Source organism: Neofelis nebulosa, chromosome 6, assembly GCF_028018385.1.
Source record: "Neofelis nebulosa isolate mNeoNeb1 chromosome 6, mNeoNeb1.pri, whole genome shotgun sequence".
NCBI classification, from domain to species: domain Eukaryota; kingdom Metazoa; phylum Chordata; class Mammalia; order Carnivora; family Felidae; genus Neofelis; species Neofelis nebulosa.
The window spans coordinates 122,437,625-122,458,981 of NC_080787.1; the positions used below are offsets into that span (position 1 = coordinate 122,437,625).

The 21,357-nt window shown below is 36.6% G+C and overlaps 1 protein-coding gene across 2 annotated transcripts in view; it reads right to left on the reverse strand.

The window, feature by feature from the left end:
* Positions 1-21,357, reverse strand: part of MED23 (mediator complex subunit 23) — a 43,235-nt gene that overhangs the window by 2,208 nt on the left and 19,670 nt on the right. For both annotated transcript variants that reach the window (XM_058735287.1, XM_058735286.1), the window contains 16 exons: positions 20,706-20,851; positions 19,515-19,760; positions 17,579-17,721; positions 16,377-16,551; positions 14,864-15,027; positions 12,315-12,439; positions 11,077-11,282; positions 10,807-10,987; positions 9,165-9,335; positions 8,268-8,484; positions 6,473-6,709; positions 4,758-4,923; positions 3,868-3,940; positions 2,646-2,860; positions 1,585-1,705; positions 703-834 (listed from right to left, as the gene is read on the reverse strand). In XM_058735287.1, coding sequence (XP_058591270.1) covers positions 703-834; positions 1,585-1,705; positions 2,646-2,860; positions 3,868-3,940; positions 4,758-4,923; positions 6,473-6,709; positions 8,268-8,484; positions 9,165-9,335; positions 10,807-10,987; positions 11,077-11,282; positions 12,315-12,439; positions 14,864-15,027; positions 16,377-16,551; positions 17,579-17,721; positions 19,515-19,760; positions 20,706-20,851 — 2,718 coding nt within the window. The remainder of the gene's footprint in view (positions 1-702; positions 835-1,584; positions 1,706-2,645; positions 2,861-3,867; positions 3,941-4,757; positions 4,924-6,472; positions 6,710-8,267; positions 8,485-9,164; positions 9,336-10,806; positions 10,988-11,076; positions 11,283-12,314; positions 12,440-14,863; positions 15,028-16,376; positions 16,552-17,578; positions 17,722-19,514; positions 19,761-20,705; positions 20,852-21,357) is intronic.

Genomic DNA, 21,357 nt, shown 5'->3' on the forward strand with positions numbered 1-21,357 from the left:
GTTTCCTACAGATAAGGAAACTCAGTTATGATTCAAGGACGTCCTTGCCACTTTCCAGTGACTTTACTAGAAAGTAGCTCTTTATATGTTGACTCAGAACGTGCTTCCCTTTAACTTCACTGGAGTTTGTGTGCCCTTTGAAGTGACACAGAACAAATCTAATGCCTATTCCAAATGGCAATCCTCCAAATAGTGAGAACATGAACAATTCCCTGGGACTTTGACAATTCATGTTAAGTTCCTCCAGTTCCTTCAAATACCCTTTCCGAATTATTCTCGTGATCCCCCTGGCTTCAGTTTTCTAGTCATGCTGCAATATGTCCAATGTCCCCAGAGTGTACCCTAATCACTGTGAGGGAAAAGCAGGACCTCCTTTACTCTTTACACCACACCTCCCTGGTCTTTTCAAAAAGTAGTCATACCATACTGTTTCTTTCTAATGAGATTACTATTAATCAACAACCTCGGTCTTTTTCAGATGCCCTGCTGCAAATATCAAGGGGGGAAAGTTTGAGAAATGATAACATGTATTTACTATTACTTTATACGTGCAGAATAATGTGTTCATATAGCCTAAAAAGGTCTAATAACATCAGCCTTCTCCTCTTAAAAGAAAAAAATTTAAAAATCTCAAACAAAAGTATATCATCACATAGTCAAGTTGTCTAAACTAAACATCATTAAAAGATAAAGTTAACTTACTTGTTCTTTTACGCTGTCACCAGTAAACATATACTTCATATGATACAGGAAGTCACAGATGGGGTCCATGTAATTTAAGTGGGCGCTGCACTGGTCTACGTTCAGCAACATGTCATAAAATGCCACACCGATCTATTTAACAAGTAATATAAAATTACTTAAATGGGCAAAAATGTTCAGTAATTTAGAATGATGCAGCTGGACTCCATTACAAGACAAACACAGAGGGATAACATGTTTGTTGAAGAATTGTCGCTGATCATACAAACCTCTATGTGCATGGGATATATACGGTCTGCATTAATAATGGAATCCAGAGTGCTACAAAACTCCCCCCCACCAATAGGGCTTAAACGTAGTTTCTCTTCATAACTCAGGAATGTCGCTTAAAATTAAGAGGCAGACAATCTCTTTTGTAGAAACCACTTCTCAGTGTCTGAGATAACCACAGTCTCAGAGATACTTCAGATTGTACCTTCTTAGTTCCATTTGGTGGCTCATACTTTAAGGTTCTATTCCTGTCTCATTTTCTTTTCTCTATACTCTTGTAAGACTGACTGACTTCATCCATTTCCATGATTTTAATCAATTCCTCTGCACTATAGTGCAGGCTCTCAAATGCACTTCTCCATCTTAACTTTCTTCTCAAGCTTGATAATGGTTATTTCCCCTGTATTTCCAATTCAGTACATCCTGCACCAAACTCATTATACGCATTCTAAGTTACAGGCACGCTAAATCCTCTAAAATTGCTTTTAGAGCCTATTAAACTAATTTCACTACTAATGGTTACGATATGCAGGTTGGAAAACACTGGGAAATAAACTTACATAGATCTTTTAGGACTTAATCTTATCACAGAAAAGCCAGATTATATTTTACCTCTATCATACATCGAGTTCTCTCTTGCTGAAATCTTTGTAAAAATGGTCCCACAAGATGATACACATAAAGCAACTGGAATTCAGTTTTCACTATAGGAAGAAGGACTTCAGTGAGAAACCTAAAATTCGAAGATTAAAAATAAAAATTTCCTGTGACTTTAAATCATTTGAATTATTTGAACTTTGTTGATGTAGCCTACCCAAGCATTTGTAAAATTTGTAATATTTTTTAAAGTTTCTCTTTCTAATTAATCTTACATTTCTCACTGGCTATTATTTTCATTTGATTATCAAAATAAATTACTTCAGATTTAGGAGTCATTCTCAACAGTACAATTACTAAGTGACAGGGGAATTACATGTACGCCCGGATCCCCTGAGTGCTTTCTGAAAGTTTGCATCATGCCACTTTGCTTTGACCTACATTATTATAGCGATGGTTTTTTTTTTTTTTTTTGTAAAAGCAAAAATTCTCTTTGGTCTTCTTTTGGTTTGCAAAAATAGGTACTAATATAGGTCTTCCATAAAAGCGAAGCGGCGTAACATGAACTTTTAGAAAGAGTGGGATATGCTTTACTTTACGCCATTTTGGCTTATGGAAGGTTTCACAGTAATGTTCTACTTTTGAATAGTAGGAAAAACATGTATCTGAAACAAAAAGAGAATGGCCAATCTAATATAAATGCCATACTCAAGAAATGTGAATTTAAGTAATACCAATTGTATAGTCAAGAAAAAATAATCAGAAAACAGGCTAATATGAGTTATACAGTTCAAAATACAACTTGTGAGATATATTCTGGAAAAAGCATGCATTTGACGAAGTCTCCTGAAACTGTGATGGAAAACTAGATATCAGATTATTTCTTGCATATACAAATTAATTTTTACAGAAAATTCTGAAATTAAAGAGCTTCCTCATTACTTAGAAACTCTATGTAATTAAAATTCACTTTGCAAGTTGTTCTATTGAATGAGATGCATACCTCATGTGTAAATGAGTTAAAAAACACACAAAACAAAAAGAGTCCAATTTATTTAAGAAATCATAATACCTACTTGGGAATGAGAGAAAGTTGCCCAATGCTGGAATGGTGCCACACAGCATGTGCTAGAGCTAATGTATAGCTGCAGCTCATCTCGGAGTAGGACTGATGACAAGCAGTGAAATCAAAGAGGCGGAATGGATAGCCAACCCACTCTGACTCAGAGGTCAAGCTGGGACTGCTGATAACACTCACAATTCGATCATGAAGAACAATCCAATATGGCTCCTTTAAAATGAGAGGAAAGCCTGATGAAAATGATCACTTATCCAGTATTCCACCCCATTTCTAATATTCCACTCCAAAGCCTAACATAATGGCACATTCTCATTCTTTAAATTTTTTTTACTTACTAGCTTGTGTTTTTGTGTAATGGAGATTTTGAAATCAAAAGTGAGTGGGTTTCACAGTAAGTCAAATACAGTTAAGAACCTGGGGATAAGTGTCTGTGAGTTAGAGGGCTAGTATCTGGTACTAGTGTATGGAAAATTGCCCTTACCAATACCTATTATACAGACAACACTGGTACACATATATAACTCACAGATAAATATAGATATTTTGGAGGTGTGCAAGGAAAAAATGATTCATAGAGGTGCATAATCAAACAAGTTTGGAGAGCACAGAGTTAGATAATGTCATTGACATCAAAAGGTATCACAATAGACAACTGAATAGTGCTAAGTAGACACATGTGAGGTCACAGAAGGGAGACTTCACATGAGGCGAGGTCCAGGAAGGGTTCACTGAAGAAGCAGAACCTAAGCTGGCAAAGAATGAACAGGCTTCAGAGAAGCTGACAGAAGGAAGATGGGCTCTGCATAATGTCTCATCCTATAACACATCAGAAGTACCTCAGACATATCTCAACAAGTGTTATTTGCATGAGTGAAAGGCTCTAGGTATGTAGCATGTTAAGTGGTCAAAAGCAGATCAGAACTAAGGTTGGATAGATAATGTAAGAACTAAAGTTGGTCAGACAAAGGATACCGAGACCCATTGGTCAGGCAGATTTTTAGATCTGAAGAAGGCAAACAAAATAGTCACTGTAGGTGTCTGAAGCAACAATGATATGAAAACTTGAAAAATATGAACCACTTCCTTAATTGCATGACGTCCTTATACAAGGGCATCTTACATGCATCTTTTTTTTTTTTTTTTTTCCCCATGCATCTTATTCTTTTGGCTGACAGGGAACAACTGTATTCTGGTACAAATCAAAATGATTAACTCACTGGCAGTGCAGTGATGATGAGTCCAATTGCATTCATCCATGCTGTAATATTCTCTCTTGGCACTAAAGGCTGACTATAAGTGAAGAAAACAGAAGAAAAATATGAAAAATGTGAAATTACAAAAACACCCTTGTACGGTTAATAATGGATCTTATTTTGACAACATATATAAATTGGGGCTAACAACTGATCTACTCCAATAAAACTACAATGGATTTTCATTGAGTAAAAATTTAAATATCCAAAAGCTTTTTTTTTTGGTTGTCTCCTTTAACAGTGGTTGCTGGGATGTTAAGACTATTGCCACTTATTTCCACTTCTCCAATCATTATCCCCCACTTCATGCTGATCTTCAAGAAAGGAATCTTGAAAGATTATCTTTAGTGAGATGATAACCTTATTCCTAACTTAAATGTCAAACAGCTACTAAAGAGTAGAGGTTGTGGGGGGGAGGCGCCTGAGTGGCTCAGTTGGTTAAGCGTCTGACTTTGGCTCAGGTCAAGATCTCACTGTCTGTGAGTTTGAACCCTGTGTCAGGTTCTGTGCTGACAGCTTGGAGCCCAGAGCCTGCTTCAGATTCTGTGTCTCCCTCTCTCTGCCCCTCCCCAACCTGTGCTCTGTCTCTCTAGAAAATGAATAAATGTTAAAAAAAAATTTTTGTTTTTAATTAAAAAAAAAAAATAGTAGACGTGGGAACAAACCCAGGTCTTCTGACCCTGTCCAGGCCTCCCTCCATTATATCTATATCACAAAGACAAAATCTGGGACCAAAAGACAGTTACCGTCCCAAGTGCATCAGCCTTAGGACAACAGATTTGTCTAACAGCTCCTAATAAAATATTCTCTTTACAAAAAACAATGAATCTCACTGCATGAAACAGGATACACACCTTTTCAGGACGACATTTAGAAGAGCATTTCCAACATCTTCACCTGAAACGGCCAAGGCCATGAGCTCCACACAAGTAACATGCAGTGCATGGGCAGCTGGGTTGGGAAACTCATTGAATCTCCAGTCGCAGTTCGGGAATGGACCGGGAGATTTGCCAGCCATCGGTGCAGATGATTAAAGCAATAACTGTTTGCTTGTTTTGAAATTAATGGCTCATATTTGTAGAGTGCTTTACAGTTTTCCAATGTTTCACATGTAAGCATCTCATTTGATTATCAATTTATGATTATGAGGCCTCAATAAGTGAACAGAAATTAAGAGGCAAATACCATGAACCAAAAACACTAATACGTTTGACATAACTGAAATGCATAATCACAAGGTAGAAATAGCTGGTCTTCTATAGGTGTGCTTTTATAACTGTGACATGACAGCCATAGATGCAACCAAAGTAGCCCTAGGCTTCATCTACCTATTTCTTTCAATAGTTGTAAGGCAGGTAATAAGAACATTATAATGAGTAATTCTTTTACTTCAGGAAATAAATCTCTTTGTGTAAGAAAATAAATCGTGCCCATTTACGTAAAATTGCTCTACCTAGTAAATAGTGATATGGTATACAAACATATTAAACATAGTGTGCTTATAACTTAAAACATGAAATCAAAAAAAGAAATCAAAATATAAGTAAATCAGCTTTTTCATTAAAAAGGAGGGAAAAACAAGTTTTATTATTATCTATTAATATATTTTAAAAGCATCCAAGGATTTGTTTAAAGCAACAAAATTCTAGGGGTGGGAGGGAGAGGAAAGTGGGTGATGGGCATTGAGGAGGGGACCTGTTGGGATGAGCACTGGGTGTTGTATGGAAACCAATTTGACAATACATTTCATATTAAAAAAAATAATAAAGGGGCGACTGGGTGGCTCAGTCGGTTAAGCGTCCGACTTCAGCTCAGGTCACGATCTCACGGTCTGTGAGTTCGAGCCCTGCGTCGGGCTCTGAGCTGATGGCCCAGAGCCTGGAGCCTGCTTCCGATTCTGTGTGTCTCTCTCTCTGCTCCTCCCCCGTTCATGCTCTGTCTCTCTCTGTCTCAAAAATAAATAAACGCTAAAAAAAAAATTAAAAAAAAAAAAATAAAGTAAAGTAACAAAATTCTATATTCTCCAGTAGCAAACAGATGCATTTACTACAATACATAGTATATTTTTTTGGAGATCAATTTTTTTTTCTTTGAAACAAACCTTGTAAGGTCTGTTTTTAAGATTTAAATTTTAATGGAGTGAATTTCTGCCTATTTGGCAGCTAAGTTGATGTTGCTAATTTAAGATGTCAAAACCTTTACAAAAGTAAAAACAAAAATAATCTTAAAAGAATTGAAGCCTTGGCATGTATAAAAATATTACCTTGAGGGGTGCCTGGGTGGCTCAGTCATTAAGCATCTGACTCTTGGTTTTGGCTTGGGTCATGATCTCACAGTTTGTGAGTTTGAGCCCCGTGTTGGGCTCTGTGCTGACAGCGGGGCGCCTGCTTGGGATTCTGTCAGTCCCTCTCTCTCTGCCCCTCTCCAGCTCGTGCTGTCTCTGTCTCTCTCAAAATGAATAAATAAACTTAAAAAAATATATATTACCTTGAAAAGGTAGTATGTGTCCTCACAAATCAACATATAGTTATTTCTGAAAGGTCTGGAAAAATCACAATGAAAAGGATATTATCTACTAGTCTGCCAATCAATCTGCAATAGTAGGAGTCGTCAGGGATCCAAGGATTTTCTTCTCGTGCATTCATGCCACACTTCAGGTACGTGTCACTTAGACACCAGCCTTGGGGTCGATTATCCTTGAGTGAGCCAATGATGGCATGGACAAGTTTTCGCTTGAGATGTGGGCGGTCTCTCAGGTGCATTTCATAATAGTGCAGAGTATTATACAAATAAGTCACTGGCCGATCTGCCAAGAAGAAAACAATCATCACGAAGTTTATCCAGTTACCAACAACTGTGAAAAACTAACCCTCTGTGTTCAAGATTACCAAAAGATAGCTCAGAAGCCAATGAAACTATTTCACATGCTGGGAAGTTGCGTACGATGAATATTTTTATTTCAAAACAAGGCAGAAGGCTTCGAATAATATATACACGGTATGTAAATGAATAACTGCTGTGGCGCTGTCGATACTAGCAAAAAGATCAGAAGAGCCTCAATGGTCAAAAACAGGGTAAATCATGGCATGTATGGATTAATGGGCTTTTTATGCACTGATAAAAATAATCCATCCTAACACACTATACAGGTATTAAAACAAGGTGCAGGACAATGTGTGTATTATATATTATTTGTGGGGGGAAAAAAAAACCAACCCTAACTACACAATAGCTAAGGAAGGAAGCACAAGGAACTGCTGACAGTCGTTGCCCACAGGGAAAGAAACTGGCCAGCTGGAGATCAGGGATGGGACTAACTGTTCTTCCCTGCGTACCCTTCTCTACCATGCGCATGTTACCTAATCCAAAAAAACAAAAACGAAAAGATGTTTTTACAGGAATGCTCACTTGAACTTCATACTTACTCTGTAATGCTAACATGCAATTGAGACTTCTGGTCAGGAGGAGAACATCTTAGATAAAGGACTAAGAAGAACTGCCCCCCACCCCGCCACCCCAGAGAAACATACTTTGTCCCCACAGTGGCTGCTCTAGGACTTTCATGCTCCTGTCACTGACTCCACCATTCTCTGGTCACGTGGTTTCAAACTTTGTAGTTCTCTTCTTTTCTTTCTGTATTCTCCCTACAAGCAGCAGTCGAGGCCTGTTCCTTCTCCCTGGACTATCTGTCCCTTCTTTTGCATTCCCAATGCCATTACAGTTGCTTAGATACTAATCCTACACCTGAAATTTTTTGACGTTAAGTTTTTGAAATGGCTTCCTCCTTCCAAAACATGCTACTGACTACAACTAGATTTAACTTTCTAAAATGATGCTCTCTATGCCATGACCTTACTCAATAACATCTAGTTGACTCTTGATTATCTGCATGTTATAAAATCAAAACTTCTGAGCCTGGCACTTAAAGGTGATCTACATTGTCGGGTACAATGTTTAAATTCTCAAGTTAGCCAATGAGGACACTGTTGTTAAAATGCTGTGATTTTTCCAAAAGATTCCTTCTGCCTAGAATGTTCTCTTTTTCCTGTTTAGATAAATCACATACATCACAGCTCAAATCCTATCATCCAGGAAGCCTGCCAAGACCCTTTAGTTCACAGTAACATCAGTCTGCTCTGAACTCATAACGCGTCTCTTTCCCTACACATTTGGCAATTAATCACACACTATGTAAAAGGGGGCCTCTCCTGCATATTACTTTTATTTCTGCTATTTAGTACATCTGCTATGACCTACCTATTCATATTTTTATGTCACCTACTTTATACTTCATGGCATCACTATATAGCACTTACTCCCAAAACATTTTTATTGAAAAACAATTAAAATTTGAAAAAGCTCACCATGAAATTTATATAAGCCACCAAGGTGATCTAGTAGAGTCTCCAGTGACTTGGAAACTGGAAGCAGCTCTAAAAACCTGTGGATTACTATATCAAATACTGGGAGAAATCGAAGACACACATTTCCAAAATAGATGGGGAGGTAGGGAGACTGAATCTGCACAGGAGGGTCGACCTGCTCCGCGAGGCCCTCAAAATACAGTTTCTCGGGGTACTTCTGTGGAAGTGAGAAAATGGGAAATGTTTAGGACATCTTTTTTTAAATTCCCTTAAAAAATAGAGCTAAATAAACTTGTCATTTTTAAAAGAATATGAAAACATATTTGTTTTGCAGTGCAATGAAATCTAGAGTCCTTCACTTGACAAAAATCTCTATTATCCCAAAGGTATATCGAAAAAGATTTATGTATAGAAAATGTGTGATAACCCTTTCATTTTTTTTTTTTTCATTTTTTTTTTTCAACGTTTTTTATTTATTTTTGGGACAGAGAGAGACAGAGCATGAACGGGGGAGGGGCAGAGAGAGAGGGAGACACAGAATCGGAAACAGGCTCCAGGCTCCGAGCCATCAGCCCAGAGCCTGACGCGGGGCTCGAACTCACGGACCGCGAGATCGTGACCTGGCTGAAGTCGGACGCTTAACCGACTGCGCCACCCAGGCGCCCCATAACCCTTTCATTTTGTATGTAAGTACTCACATCTACTAAAATTGCAGTTTCAATATATTCTTAACGGTAGAGATATTCTAGAACCTCGAGGAAGTTTAGAGAGCTAATTTACTTCTGTACAGATTAGAGAGAAAACAGTGGAACCACAGAGAAAACAGCCAAATCAATTAGCCAAATACCTAAGTCTGGCTTAAGAAGGAGTCACAGAAGCACTGATTTGAATGAGTACCTTGTGATAATTCATGTGCTTGGTGTGCCAGTCGTTCTGTAGCCAGTGCTCTGGAGAATTTTCCTTCACGAAGTCACTCACTCGATTTCTAAAATCATTTGGTTTGAGTAACAGCAACTGAATTATGAAATAACAAACCTGGGCTTCATTTCCTTCATGACTACGCATGGCCTTTGGAGAAAAACAGAAAAATGATATTAAAATGTCTGACCTGTGCAAAAGCATGGCCCCTCCACTAGATAGTCTAAATTGGAATATAGTAATACCTATCATTACAGTTTCAATATATGTGGAGTCTACCCCTAACCAACTGTTCAGAATTCCCTAAGCGCATTTAACTTTCTTACTCATTTTTGGTTCTCACCATTCCTTCTGTCTAAAGTATCACTCTTTTTTCTTTTGTTGAAATTTAACCCATTTTTCAAGATATATCACCTGGGTAGATGTGCTCTCATTACTGCCTGGCGATATTTTCCTCACTCACAACTCTAATCTGATCCTTCTATCTTATTGATTTATAGACTTAGCTTACTTCCCCTACTATATCATAACCATATTTATGTTCTGCAGCTAAGAGGTTAATGTTAACTAACTAAGCCACCCCAAATATCAACACTGCAGTATTTTTTTTAATGTTTATTTATTTTTGAGAGAGAGAGAGAGAGAGAGAGAGAGAGAGAGAGACAGAGTGATTGAGGGACAGGCAGAGAGAGATGGAGACACAGAATCCGAAGCAGGCTCTAAGCTCTGAGCTGTCAGCACAGAGCCCGACGTGGGGCTTAAACTCATGAAGCATGAGATCATGACCTGAGCCGAAGTCGGACACTTAACCAACTGAGCCACCCAGGTGCCCCAACACTACAGTGTTAAAAAAAATAAGTATTTTCCAGCCTTGTTCAGTGTCTTCTCTTAAAATCTTGCTGAAATAGGGGCGCCTGCATGGCTTAGTCAATTAAACATCCAACTTCAGCTCAGCTCATGATCTCATGGTTCGTGAGTTTGAGTCCCACATAGGGCTCTGTGCTGACAGCTCAGAGCCTGGAGCCTGCTTCGGATTCTGTGTCTCCCTCTCCCTCTGCCCCTTCCCGGCTCACGCCCTGTCTCTCTCTCTCAAAAATAAATAAATAAATGTTAAAAAAATTTTTTAAAAGTTTTTTGCTGAAATAGACATCAAAGTTGAGAAAAAAATAATTTGAGGAATATTGGGTGGCTATGCGAAACATTCAGTTCTGACTGAATGTACAGAAATGATTATTAACACTCTGCAAAGAAATACGATGGCTTTTTACCACTCCTGCCTCTAGTGGGAGCCTTTGGGAATCAACTCAGGGTTTAACTAACTGTTTATACTTTCACAGCATCACAAGATCAGGATCATGTCTGTCTTACTTACTTCTATACTTTCTGTGCATCAAACATAGCAGATATTCAATACATGCTTACTGAATGAATGAATGAATAAATACACTGGGAAATCTCTAGTTCCTTAGGGAATTGATAGTAATACTTGGTTATAGTATAATTTCATTAAATCCTTAGAAGCAATATAGTCAGATCAGCACAAGGTCTATCAGTCACACACACTGATCCAAAACAGAATGAGGCGGCTTAGAAACTTATTCCTAAGTAAGCATATTCTTACCAGGCAGAGAATTAATCTGTCCAATGTAACAATGTTGTACTTCCATACCATGTCATTAAGAATTTCAATGCATTTGTTGAGTTGCTGACCCCCAGCTGATGTAGAGAACTCATATACTAGGAAATCTGCAAATGTTCTCACATGGGCAACCAAGGCCCTGGCTCCAATTCTTTCTAATACTCTGGAAATCAGAGAGTAAAAAATAAGTTATATTGCTGTATGGTAATAATGGATTGTCAAATGGAATGCAGATCTAGGTTTTTGGCTTACCTATAGCCAATCTGATTTATATGATCTGTTTCCAAGAGCATTTTCCAGAGAAGACAAAGGAAGAGAGGAGGAGAGCCTTGCATAGAAAAGTGGGTAATGATGTCATTTTCATTGGTCATTGACTTCCACTTCCTATACTCCTCTTCCACATTTTTTTTCAGATTAAAACGGCTTTCCTGAGGTACGTTATTTTGTTTGAAGAATGCCTAAAAGGAAGATGAGAAGTTTACTTCAAGGGTTATACTAGAAGGAACACTGGCTACAGAGTTAAGAAGCCAGTTCTAGGCTTGATTATGACACTAATAAACTCTAGGCAACCTCAAGCAACTTAGCAATCAAGCCTTGAATTTCTATAATGGGAAAATACACAGGCTTAATTTGGTATCTCTAAGATTCCCTTTCTAGATTTCCTAAACAGAAATTCCAAGCAAGGCTGAATTCAAAGCTTCTTCAATCGTCTGTTGATACTTCTGTTCATCATTAAAAAGAAAAAAAAAAAAAGAAATTTATGTATCCTTTGGTTACATATTTTAGCATCTCTGTAAGGAAAATCTATTACACAGCTAAATGGGTCTCAGACCATCAGTACTGACACCACCTGGGACCTGTAAGAAATGCAGTCTTGGACCCCATTCCAGACCTACTGAATTGGAAGTTCTGCCCCTAGGGCCCAGCAGTCTGTATCCGAACAAGCCCTCTAGGTGATTCTGGTAAATTTGAGAACTAATGCTTTAGCCCTATTAGAAGTTATAGAAAGCAGATGTTCATTATGCTTAAACTTTTCTTTGCAAAGTAGAGGACAGATGAAGTTTTCTTTTCTCCATATTATAAAAGCCAAGCTTATAGTTTTTCTCTCTGTGTGATTAAGAAAAAATTCAGTCAAGTGCACCAATGTGTATTCTGTGCAGCTCCATTAACTTGTATTTCTCCCCATTTCAGTTCTAAGAGAAAGAATTTTTTAGGTAACGTGTTAATTCTCACAAGATTCTAAAACTGTTAATAATATGAGATCATAATTAAATTTTTAGGAATATATACAGTCCTAGAGTACAACAAGGAACAAGTCAAGACACTTGGAATAGCAAAGATTTTTTGAAAAAGGAATAAAAGCTAATTTCCTTTGGATATCACTAAAACAAAGTCTCTAGTATAACACTAAATGGGAAAGAATGACTTTATATATATTAAATGGAAGAATGATTTTTACATATTCAACATGTAATTTGAGACCAGATTACCTGTAGCGGGCCTGGAAAACAGCTAAGAGTGTGTGATGCCCAATTATGAGGAGTAAAACTCATGATGGTCTGAAGTATATCTTTACACCAAGTTCCCTGAATTGAATCAGAGCCTGTAAAAAAATCTAAACATAAACAAAAAAATGTAATCCAGATATAAATGATCATACCCACAATTCTTAAATATCACAGAGAAAGCAACAAACAATTATGCACACCCAAGGAATTTCACTGCAATACGCTCACTGCTTAACTAGTTACATTCAGCTTAGGACCTAAGTTTTTTTAGTCTATGTGAGTGATTTGAATGATCGCATTAGTAAGTAAGAACACAATTAGTGGAAAGAAGACAAAAGACATTGCAATCTAAGTTTTTTTAAGGTTACAGAGCACCAATGATACAACAGTGATACAGGCCCACCACGAATGCTCATGTAGTTGACTCTGACAATAAGGAGTCAGCACTTCACTGAGCCAAGGAAATATAATTACAAAAGCAGCTATCTTTTCTAGTGGTTGAAACAGCTATAGACTATAACTCTCTAAATCAAGAAGGTTAATTTATATAAAATAAGATAGTCCACACAGATGTTATTTCAGGCTGCTAAATCCAGTAACTATTTCTTTAAAACAGCAGTTCTCCAAGTGTGGTCTGTGGAGTCTGTGGGTCCCCAATATCCTTTCTCGGATTTGATGAGGTAAAAACTACTAAAATAATTATAATAAGACAGCATCGACCTTTTTACTGTGTTAACATGTGCACCAATAGTGCAAAGGTAATGACAGGTAAAACTGCTGGCCCGTAGAACAAATCAAACTGTGGCACCAAACTATACTAACAGCCATTGTAATCTTCACTATGCTCTTGGCTGGGGGTCAGGGGTGGGGAGAAGGAGTCAGTTTTACTTAAGAATATCCTTGAAGTAGTGAAAAAGACTGTATCTCAGCCCTTAAGTACATCTCATTTTAATATTCTGTGTGATAAAAACGGAGGTATGAATAGTGTTCTAGCTACTATTATACATCAAAGTATGATGGGTATCTTAAGGAAAAGTACTTGTGCAATTGTTTGAATACTGAGCGAAATTAGCTCTTTTTTTAAAAATGGAATTCCATTTTTACTTAAAAGAACATCTGACAGAAAACTACAGTTATTCAGACTTGGGCACTAAGCACACATTTTCTTGAAAATTAACAAAGGGAGCCTGTTACTTCAAGGAAAACAAATGACCACATCTTTTGCCAGTGATAAAATTTGACACTTCAAGTGAAAAATCAAAATTTTGGAAAACTTGTACCTACTACTATAAACCTAATAGTTTTATAAAACTTAAAGATTTTCCTAAAGAAATCTGTAGTGATATAAACAAATGTAATTTTATGATACTGTATAATGAAGTGTGCGAACATTTATAAGATCTATATAATTCACTGAACCAATGTCTTCCAAAACACTAATTCATGAAGCTACAAAATATGGATTAAAAAAATCCATTAAATGTGCAAAACAGACCAATGGGTTATAATGTAATAGAGTAAAAAAAGTTCACTGATAGAATTTTGGATTGCATTCTACATTGCACCGAACATTTAAGAAACCATCACTTGTCCAATTTTGTGTGACATCAAAGAGTATTCACAATTATCGGAAAGGCTATTAAAATACTCCTCTCCTTTCCAACCTGTTACCTGGGTGAGGCCATATTTTCTTCATTTCTAAAATAATATATTGAGATAGGTGAAATGCAGAAGTAAATCTGAGAATCTAGCAAAGCTTTCTTTACATCAGATATTAAAGAGAGATATAAAAAATGTGAAAAAATGGCACCTCTTCTCACTAAAGTTTTGTTTTAGAGAATATATAATTTATTTTTCATAAAAAATTAGAATGTTAATATATGTTTATTATTTTTAAGGGAATCAAACAAATACTAAAAAAGCATCTATCTTAATATCTGTAAGGTAAATATTGATAAAATAATAAATGTTGATAAAATCCATATAAATGGAAAATCTTTGGGAATTTGTATGTTTTTAAGAATGTTAAATGGTCCTGGGGTACCTGGATGGCTCAGTCGGTTGAACATTCCACCTTGGCTCTGGTCGTGATCTCATAGTCCATGAGTTCAAGCTCTGCCTCAGGCTCTGTGCTGACAGCTCAGAGTCTGGAGCCTGCTTCAGATTGTGTGTCTCCCTCTCTCTCTGCCCCTCCTCCCCCTTCCCCACTCACACTCTGTCTCCCTCTCTCTCTGAAAAAGTAAACATTAAAAAAAATTTACAAATGTTAAGTGGTCCTGAGACCAAAAAGGTCAAGAACCACTACTTAAAAATGATGTAAAATGGCTGGAAACTGAAGCTCAACCTAGTTAAAAAATGATAGTACACAGAAGAACCTACATTAATGATTGAAATGGTGAAGGTATTGAAACAACTTTTTTTTTTAAACATATGAAAAGGGTCTTTTCGTGATGCTTCTTTAATAATCGCTAAGGACACAGCACGCTCTAATTCATTTGTTTTCCCTATTGATGGTCGCACATTCACTGTACCTGTTACATGAGTTGCTCTAGCTAAGGTCAATATCAAGGCTCGGTTCAGCTCCTCAGATTCCGCGGACAGCACCGTTTTGGGATCACTCAGGAAGCGTGTGAACTGTGGCTGTACCTCCGAACTACCTAATGCTGTTATAAGCCTCAGTGCGGTACTCTCAACACTAAAAGGTGAGAGAACAAAAAGAAATATGAAAAAGTTAAGTGGCACATAAAATTTCAGAATTATAGAATTGCATCTAGTTCTAGGTTAATTACAATTGAAAAATATGCAAACTTTGAATTCCTCTTCTTTGATTAAAAAAAAAAAAAACCTTCCTCCTTTGAGTAAGAATGAACTTTGTCTTAAAAACCTGAGATACCAAATGTTATAGCAAACACCATCTGACATTTTTTACATATTTGAAAAAGATAGCCTGCAGCTTATAGGACTAAACAATTTCACCTGGATATATAGGATTTCAAAAATTACATTTTTTAGGGGTGTGTGGGTGGCTCAGTCGCTTAAGCATCCAACTCTTGATTTCTGCTCAGGTCATGATCTCACAGTTTGTGGGTTCAAGCTCCACGTTGGGCTCTGTACTGTATGGAGCCCATTTGGGATTCTCTCTCCCTCTCTCTCTGCCCCTCCCCTGCTTGTACTCTCTGTCTCTCAAAATAAATAAACGTTAAAGTAGCCTCTTATTTAAAAAAATTATATTTAAAATAATTTTATTTTATTTTATTAATGTTTATTCATTCAGAGAACGCGCACGCACAAAGGCATGGGAGGGGCAGAGAGAGGGGGACAAAGGATCTAAAGCAGGGTGGGTGCTGACAGCAGAGTGGCCAATGCAGGGCCGGAACTCACAAACTGAACGATGATCATGACCTGAGCTGATGTTGGATGCTCAACCAACCATTCTAAAGGGCTAAATTAGAACCCAGGTGCCCCTTAAAAAAAATTTATATTTTTAAATCTCAAATATATTTTCACTTAAAACAAAATCAAAGTGACATGATAATTTAACCATAATCTAAAGTATATTTAAATCCAATATTCTAAATATTTTTAATGTTTAATTTTTGAGAGAGAGAGAGAGAGAGAGAGAGAGAGGGGTAGAGAGGGAGACAAAGAACTCAAGCAGGCTCCAGGCTCTGCGCCATCAGCACAGAGTCCAGTGCGGGGCTCCAACCCACGAACTGTGAGATCATGACATGAGCCCAAGTCTGACGCTTAACTGATTGAGCCACCCAAGCGCCTCCTAAATCCAATATTCTAAAGGGCTAAATTAGAACATATCATCAAAGGCCTTGAAAGTACTTTTTCTCATTTCAAAGATCACTAGGCAAGGACTCCACTATCTTAATAACTTTCTATTTAAAAGCTGTACTCTACTCCTGTATTGGAAATAAGATGCTCTAGAAGAAGAGTTTTATGACAAATGAATAAAAGTACTATTCAGGACTCAGTTCTCATCTCCAACAAAGTTTCTAATAAATCTTAAGGGAAGACAGTCATCAAAGAACTCACCAGAGATGGAGCTGGTTCTGGTTTGTTTGTGCAACTGCAGCTAAAGTATGAAGATGGCTCAGGAGCTGCACTCGGTAATGAGGCTGAATGTGGTGCATCCGGTAGCTGAACATCTCGAGAAGTGTGTGCAAGATCCCCCAGGCATGTGACTTGAAAACAGTTGGCAAAAGTTGACCTTGAGGAATAAGACAGTTTAAGGCACCGATTATAAAAGTTATGAGTTAAAAACATTTCAAGAGTCACATGGAGTAAAATCTACGTAAAGACTTGATCATGAACACACACACACACACACACACACACACACACACACACACACTTTCCAAATTTTCTCCATAATTTCTCCTTTAATGGTAATGAAAAAAGTCCAGATCCTAATTATAATACCAAGTTTGCCCTTTTTTTTCCCCTGGAATTTGACAAATGAGACTCAAGTTCATCTAGAAAAATAAGAGACAATAAATGAAAAAAAAAAATTACCCTTCCTCACTTCTCAGTTCTTTCAAATTACTTTTATAAAGTTAATGTTTCCAGTCTTTTGAAGCATGAGGATCACTTTTTAACATACAGATTGCATTACACCCACCCCTATTCCCTCCTCTCTCCCGAAAAAGTTTTATTGAACCCTTGATTATCTGGGAAGAAGAGTAATTATGGTTAAAACTAAAATTATACCATATTAGTGAAAAGTTACAATTACCATGAATCAGAAAAAAAGTTCTATATTACAAAGTATATATTATTTAGAACTATGTAACAACTAATAAACATTACAAGCTGTCTTCTAAAATGCAGGAAAACTCCTTTCCTATTGCCAGACTTAGCCCCAGGGGCAAACTAGCAAAAGAAGCATATGAGACCACAGACTCTTGCATGAGTACAGGGACCATGTCTGTTTAGCTCATTGTATCCCAAGCACTTAACATAATACCCCTTTCTTATCATAATAACTTTACTTAAAAATGCAGCTTACTCTCCTGATTCTCATACTTCCTACCCCCCTTTTTTGCTTTATTTTTCTCCATAAGACATATCATCTGACATATTCTATACTTCATTTATTTACTTGTCTCCCTCATTAGCAGGTAATCTCTATGATGGCAGTGACATCTTTACGCTGTTGTATCCCCAGCACCTAAAAGAATACCTGTTGAATGAATGAATGGGTTAATGGGTACAAACACCAGAAAGTCCCGTCTTACTGATAAATCCTTTGATGCCCAAAGACTCTATTTCCATATAGACCAATAAACGACTGTACGTTTCCACTAGGGCTGGAGCCAAGGCCACACTGGATTTTGCATGAGCAAGTTTTATCACTCTGGTAGCAATGCTATGGATAAGGCTGAGGAGAAACAAAAGAAAAGAAAAATCCATATTTTTGACATAAACATAGGATTAGTGTATTTATAGGAAACTTGGTATAAATCTAAGTTCAAAAATGAATGAGCCCCATTTTAATCATTTCAGCCATGCAGGACACCTGGTAGTGATGCACTGTATAACCTGAGGCGAATTCTGGTTTCCATGGTGTTTTCAATGTGCATCAGGATCCCTCTGCTCATGCAAAAAGCAAAATTTGGGTACAACTCATAATACACTTGAATTGAAAAAAATAAATAAATAAAAAGACCAGGGGCAGCTGGGTGGCTCAGTTGGTTAAGCGTCCAACTCGATTTTGGCTCAGGTCATGCTCTCACGGTTCATAAGATCAAGCACTGTGTCAGGTTCTGCACTGACAGCTTACAGCCCACTTGGGATTCTCTCTCTCCCTCTCTCTCTGCCCCTCCCCTGTGCACTCTCAAAATACATATTTTTTTTAAAAAAAGACTGAAACAAAAACTAAAACACAAAAAGAAACCCAAACCTCAAAAATAATTTTAATAAAAGAACATGCATGAATGGCTTTAGTCTGTTTTTCTCTTTCAAATATGTAACTAAAACTGTTTGAGAAAGTAAACAACTTTTATTATGGAATTACTTAAAAAAAAAATCACTGCTAAGATCCAAATGTTGGGTTCTAACAGGGCTTCCCTCAACTCTGTCACCCAAGCAGGTAAAGCACATGTATAATTTTATGACAATGTTTACCATGAGAAAAAGAGCATGGCTTTTCTAGAACTGATGTCCCACAGATACATTCTCTTTCACCCACAGTGTCTGATGTTTGAGCCAGTACTTAAGAGCTGAAAGACTAGAAATAAAAATCTGGATTTCTACTCCTTCTCAAAAAAAATTTAGAAGATTTAGTTACATTAGCTTACGTTCTTACATTATAGAAATTAGCTAAAATGGCAGCACCATGAGGAAAGCTTCAGTCAGCCTCAATTCCTTCTATATACACACACTTCCATGTGCACTAATATCTGACTCTCTTCCACTCAGCAGAATGTGTCACTCATTTACATTATCAGCTTGGCTCTTAAGGGGTACTTAAGGTTCAAGAATCACACCCAACAGAGCATTTTCTGTCTTTTGGAAACCATAATGTCAATTCTAAGAGCATCCTATTTGTAATCAATACAGCAAAGGCATTATAATTTTCACATTCCTGGACTCAGCTATTTCCAGCAAATTACTTGATAAAAATGTACTATGGGTAGATGTAAAGACATAAAAATAGTCTTCTAGCCATCATTATAATAGTAAGACACCATGAATAACTCATGCCCAACAATGCAGAACTGGCTAAATAATTATATATGGCCACACCAAAGACTTCTTTGTAGCAATTAAAACAGATGTTTCTGAAAAACACTAAACCTAAAGAGGTGTTTGACAGATTATTATGGGGAAAAGGTGATTATAACAAAGTGTTACTGTAAGAACACATTTTATTAAAAAAAAAAACCAAAAAACCTAGCCCATAAATTTATATATTTATACATAGAAAAAAAGACTCAGAACATATACCAAAAAATTTTACAATGCTTATTTGTTATGATGAGATTATAGCAGTTATTTTCTTCAGGTTTATTTTATATTCTAGAGTTCCTATAATAAATAACTTTTATAATAAACCAAATCATGAAAAAATGCAATTGACCATAAAAAACACACACATAATCATGAAATCATGCCTGTACTACACCGATATCAATTCCCCAACACAGGACCAAATAAATAAAAAGAACATACCTCATTTTGGCATGAACCGTCAGTGAGTCCAGGAGGTTCATGGGTAAGGGAGTAATAGACGCGGAAGCCAAGCAGCTCGTTCCAGGAAGAGGTACTCTCATAATTCCATTCCCATAAATAGTTTCTACCAGAGCTCCCATGGGTAATGTAAAACATTCTGAATTTGTAGAGTATGCATTACACAGCAGGGCGATCTTATAGTCATTCATCTGTAAACTTTTATTTCTAAGACTCTGCTGTAGGAACCTACAATTTCAAGTACCATCAAACAGTAAAAAACGCAAGTAACTTCCAGAAAGTTAGCTTTGTGTTTTAAAAAACATTTACTTTCATGAAATGATTTACCAATACTATCTTTATTCCTACAGGTATAATAGTTTCTGCTCAAAATACAGAGTGGTTAACGTACAAAAGTTTAAGTAGCATATCAACAAGAACTTAAATAATAATAAGCTACCAGTTAATGAATATGTGTTAAGTATTACTACATACACAGCACTAAGATTCAAATAATGAACAAGTAACTCACAAATTCTATTTATTATCCATCTGGCTAAGTATAACAATGTGCCTTCATTATAGATGTCACTGTGAAAAGATGATTGAGGAATGTCTCATAAAGGGACAGCCAAATGGAATGTGAAGTCTGACTCCCCTACAGTCTCCTATGAAGAGATCTGGGGATCCTTTTCAGAAGTTCTAGGTGGGAAGTTCAGATATTCCTAATATCCGTGACTATCTAAAGCCAAGTCCTATGCTCTTTTTAAGAGCATCTTCTTTGAGTTATCACAGCTCTGGAAATGATGTAAGGGAGCACACCAGCCAGAAAAGCTCAAACAGTCCTGGCAGCCAGGGAGTGAAAGAGATCTGTCAGATCATGCTCAAATCCTGAGTGCTTAGGAAATTTGGAAACATTTTCACATACTTTTGGAAATTAAAAATTATATATCTGCATACATATAAACAGAATTAATTTTCTAATTGTTTTCTGATGCAGGTTATTGGTCAGTCTCTCTTGGCAGGACATGCAATTAAATATTCACCTTTACCTCCAGTGGGTGTGGGGAGATTTCTATACTTCATACAAATACCGAGACTGACATTAGCCTATAATGACATTAGGCTAATGTCATTGCTATTTTTTAAAACAGTAATTTTAAAAAATGAACTGTTAAGCTACAAATTACTTACTCATGGTGAAGCTTTAGAGAATGAGGTATTGGAATCTGTAGCTTGGAGTTGTCATTTTGGGCTTTTCTATTGAGATGAATCCAAATGCAAGTCATTGCAAAGGCATGAGTTGACTGGGGTTTGTTAATATCAGGAACTGGGATATACTGGAAAACAATTTGCATATTATAAGAAAGAGAAGAATTAACAAATTGTAAATATTTTAATAAATATGTATTCTAATAATCCATTGTTGATATAACTTTTTAAAATACGCTGTATTAATTCAGCTTCAATTGTTCTTTGACTCTTTAATAATATAAATCAGAAGATCTAACAGCTATAAAAAATTAAAACTATTACAAGATTGTTTACTTGCCAAGGAATTAACAGAAATTCACAGGTGCTGTCACAGAGCATTCACAATCATTCAAAAATTTACATTCTTTAAAAAACAGACACATTATGAAATTTTACTGAATGTGATAAATATACTGCAAACTCAGAATTTCTAAAGGTCACATATATGGTTTTCAAGAACATAGAAAAATTAAGAAATATGCAATCTAAATAAGTACTGTACTCAATATATATTATCACACACACTATACGTATTGTATACTGATGGGGGAAATGATATGGACATGTGGAATTTGCTTTAAAATTGTCTAGT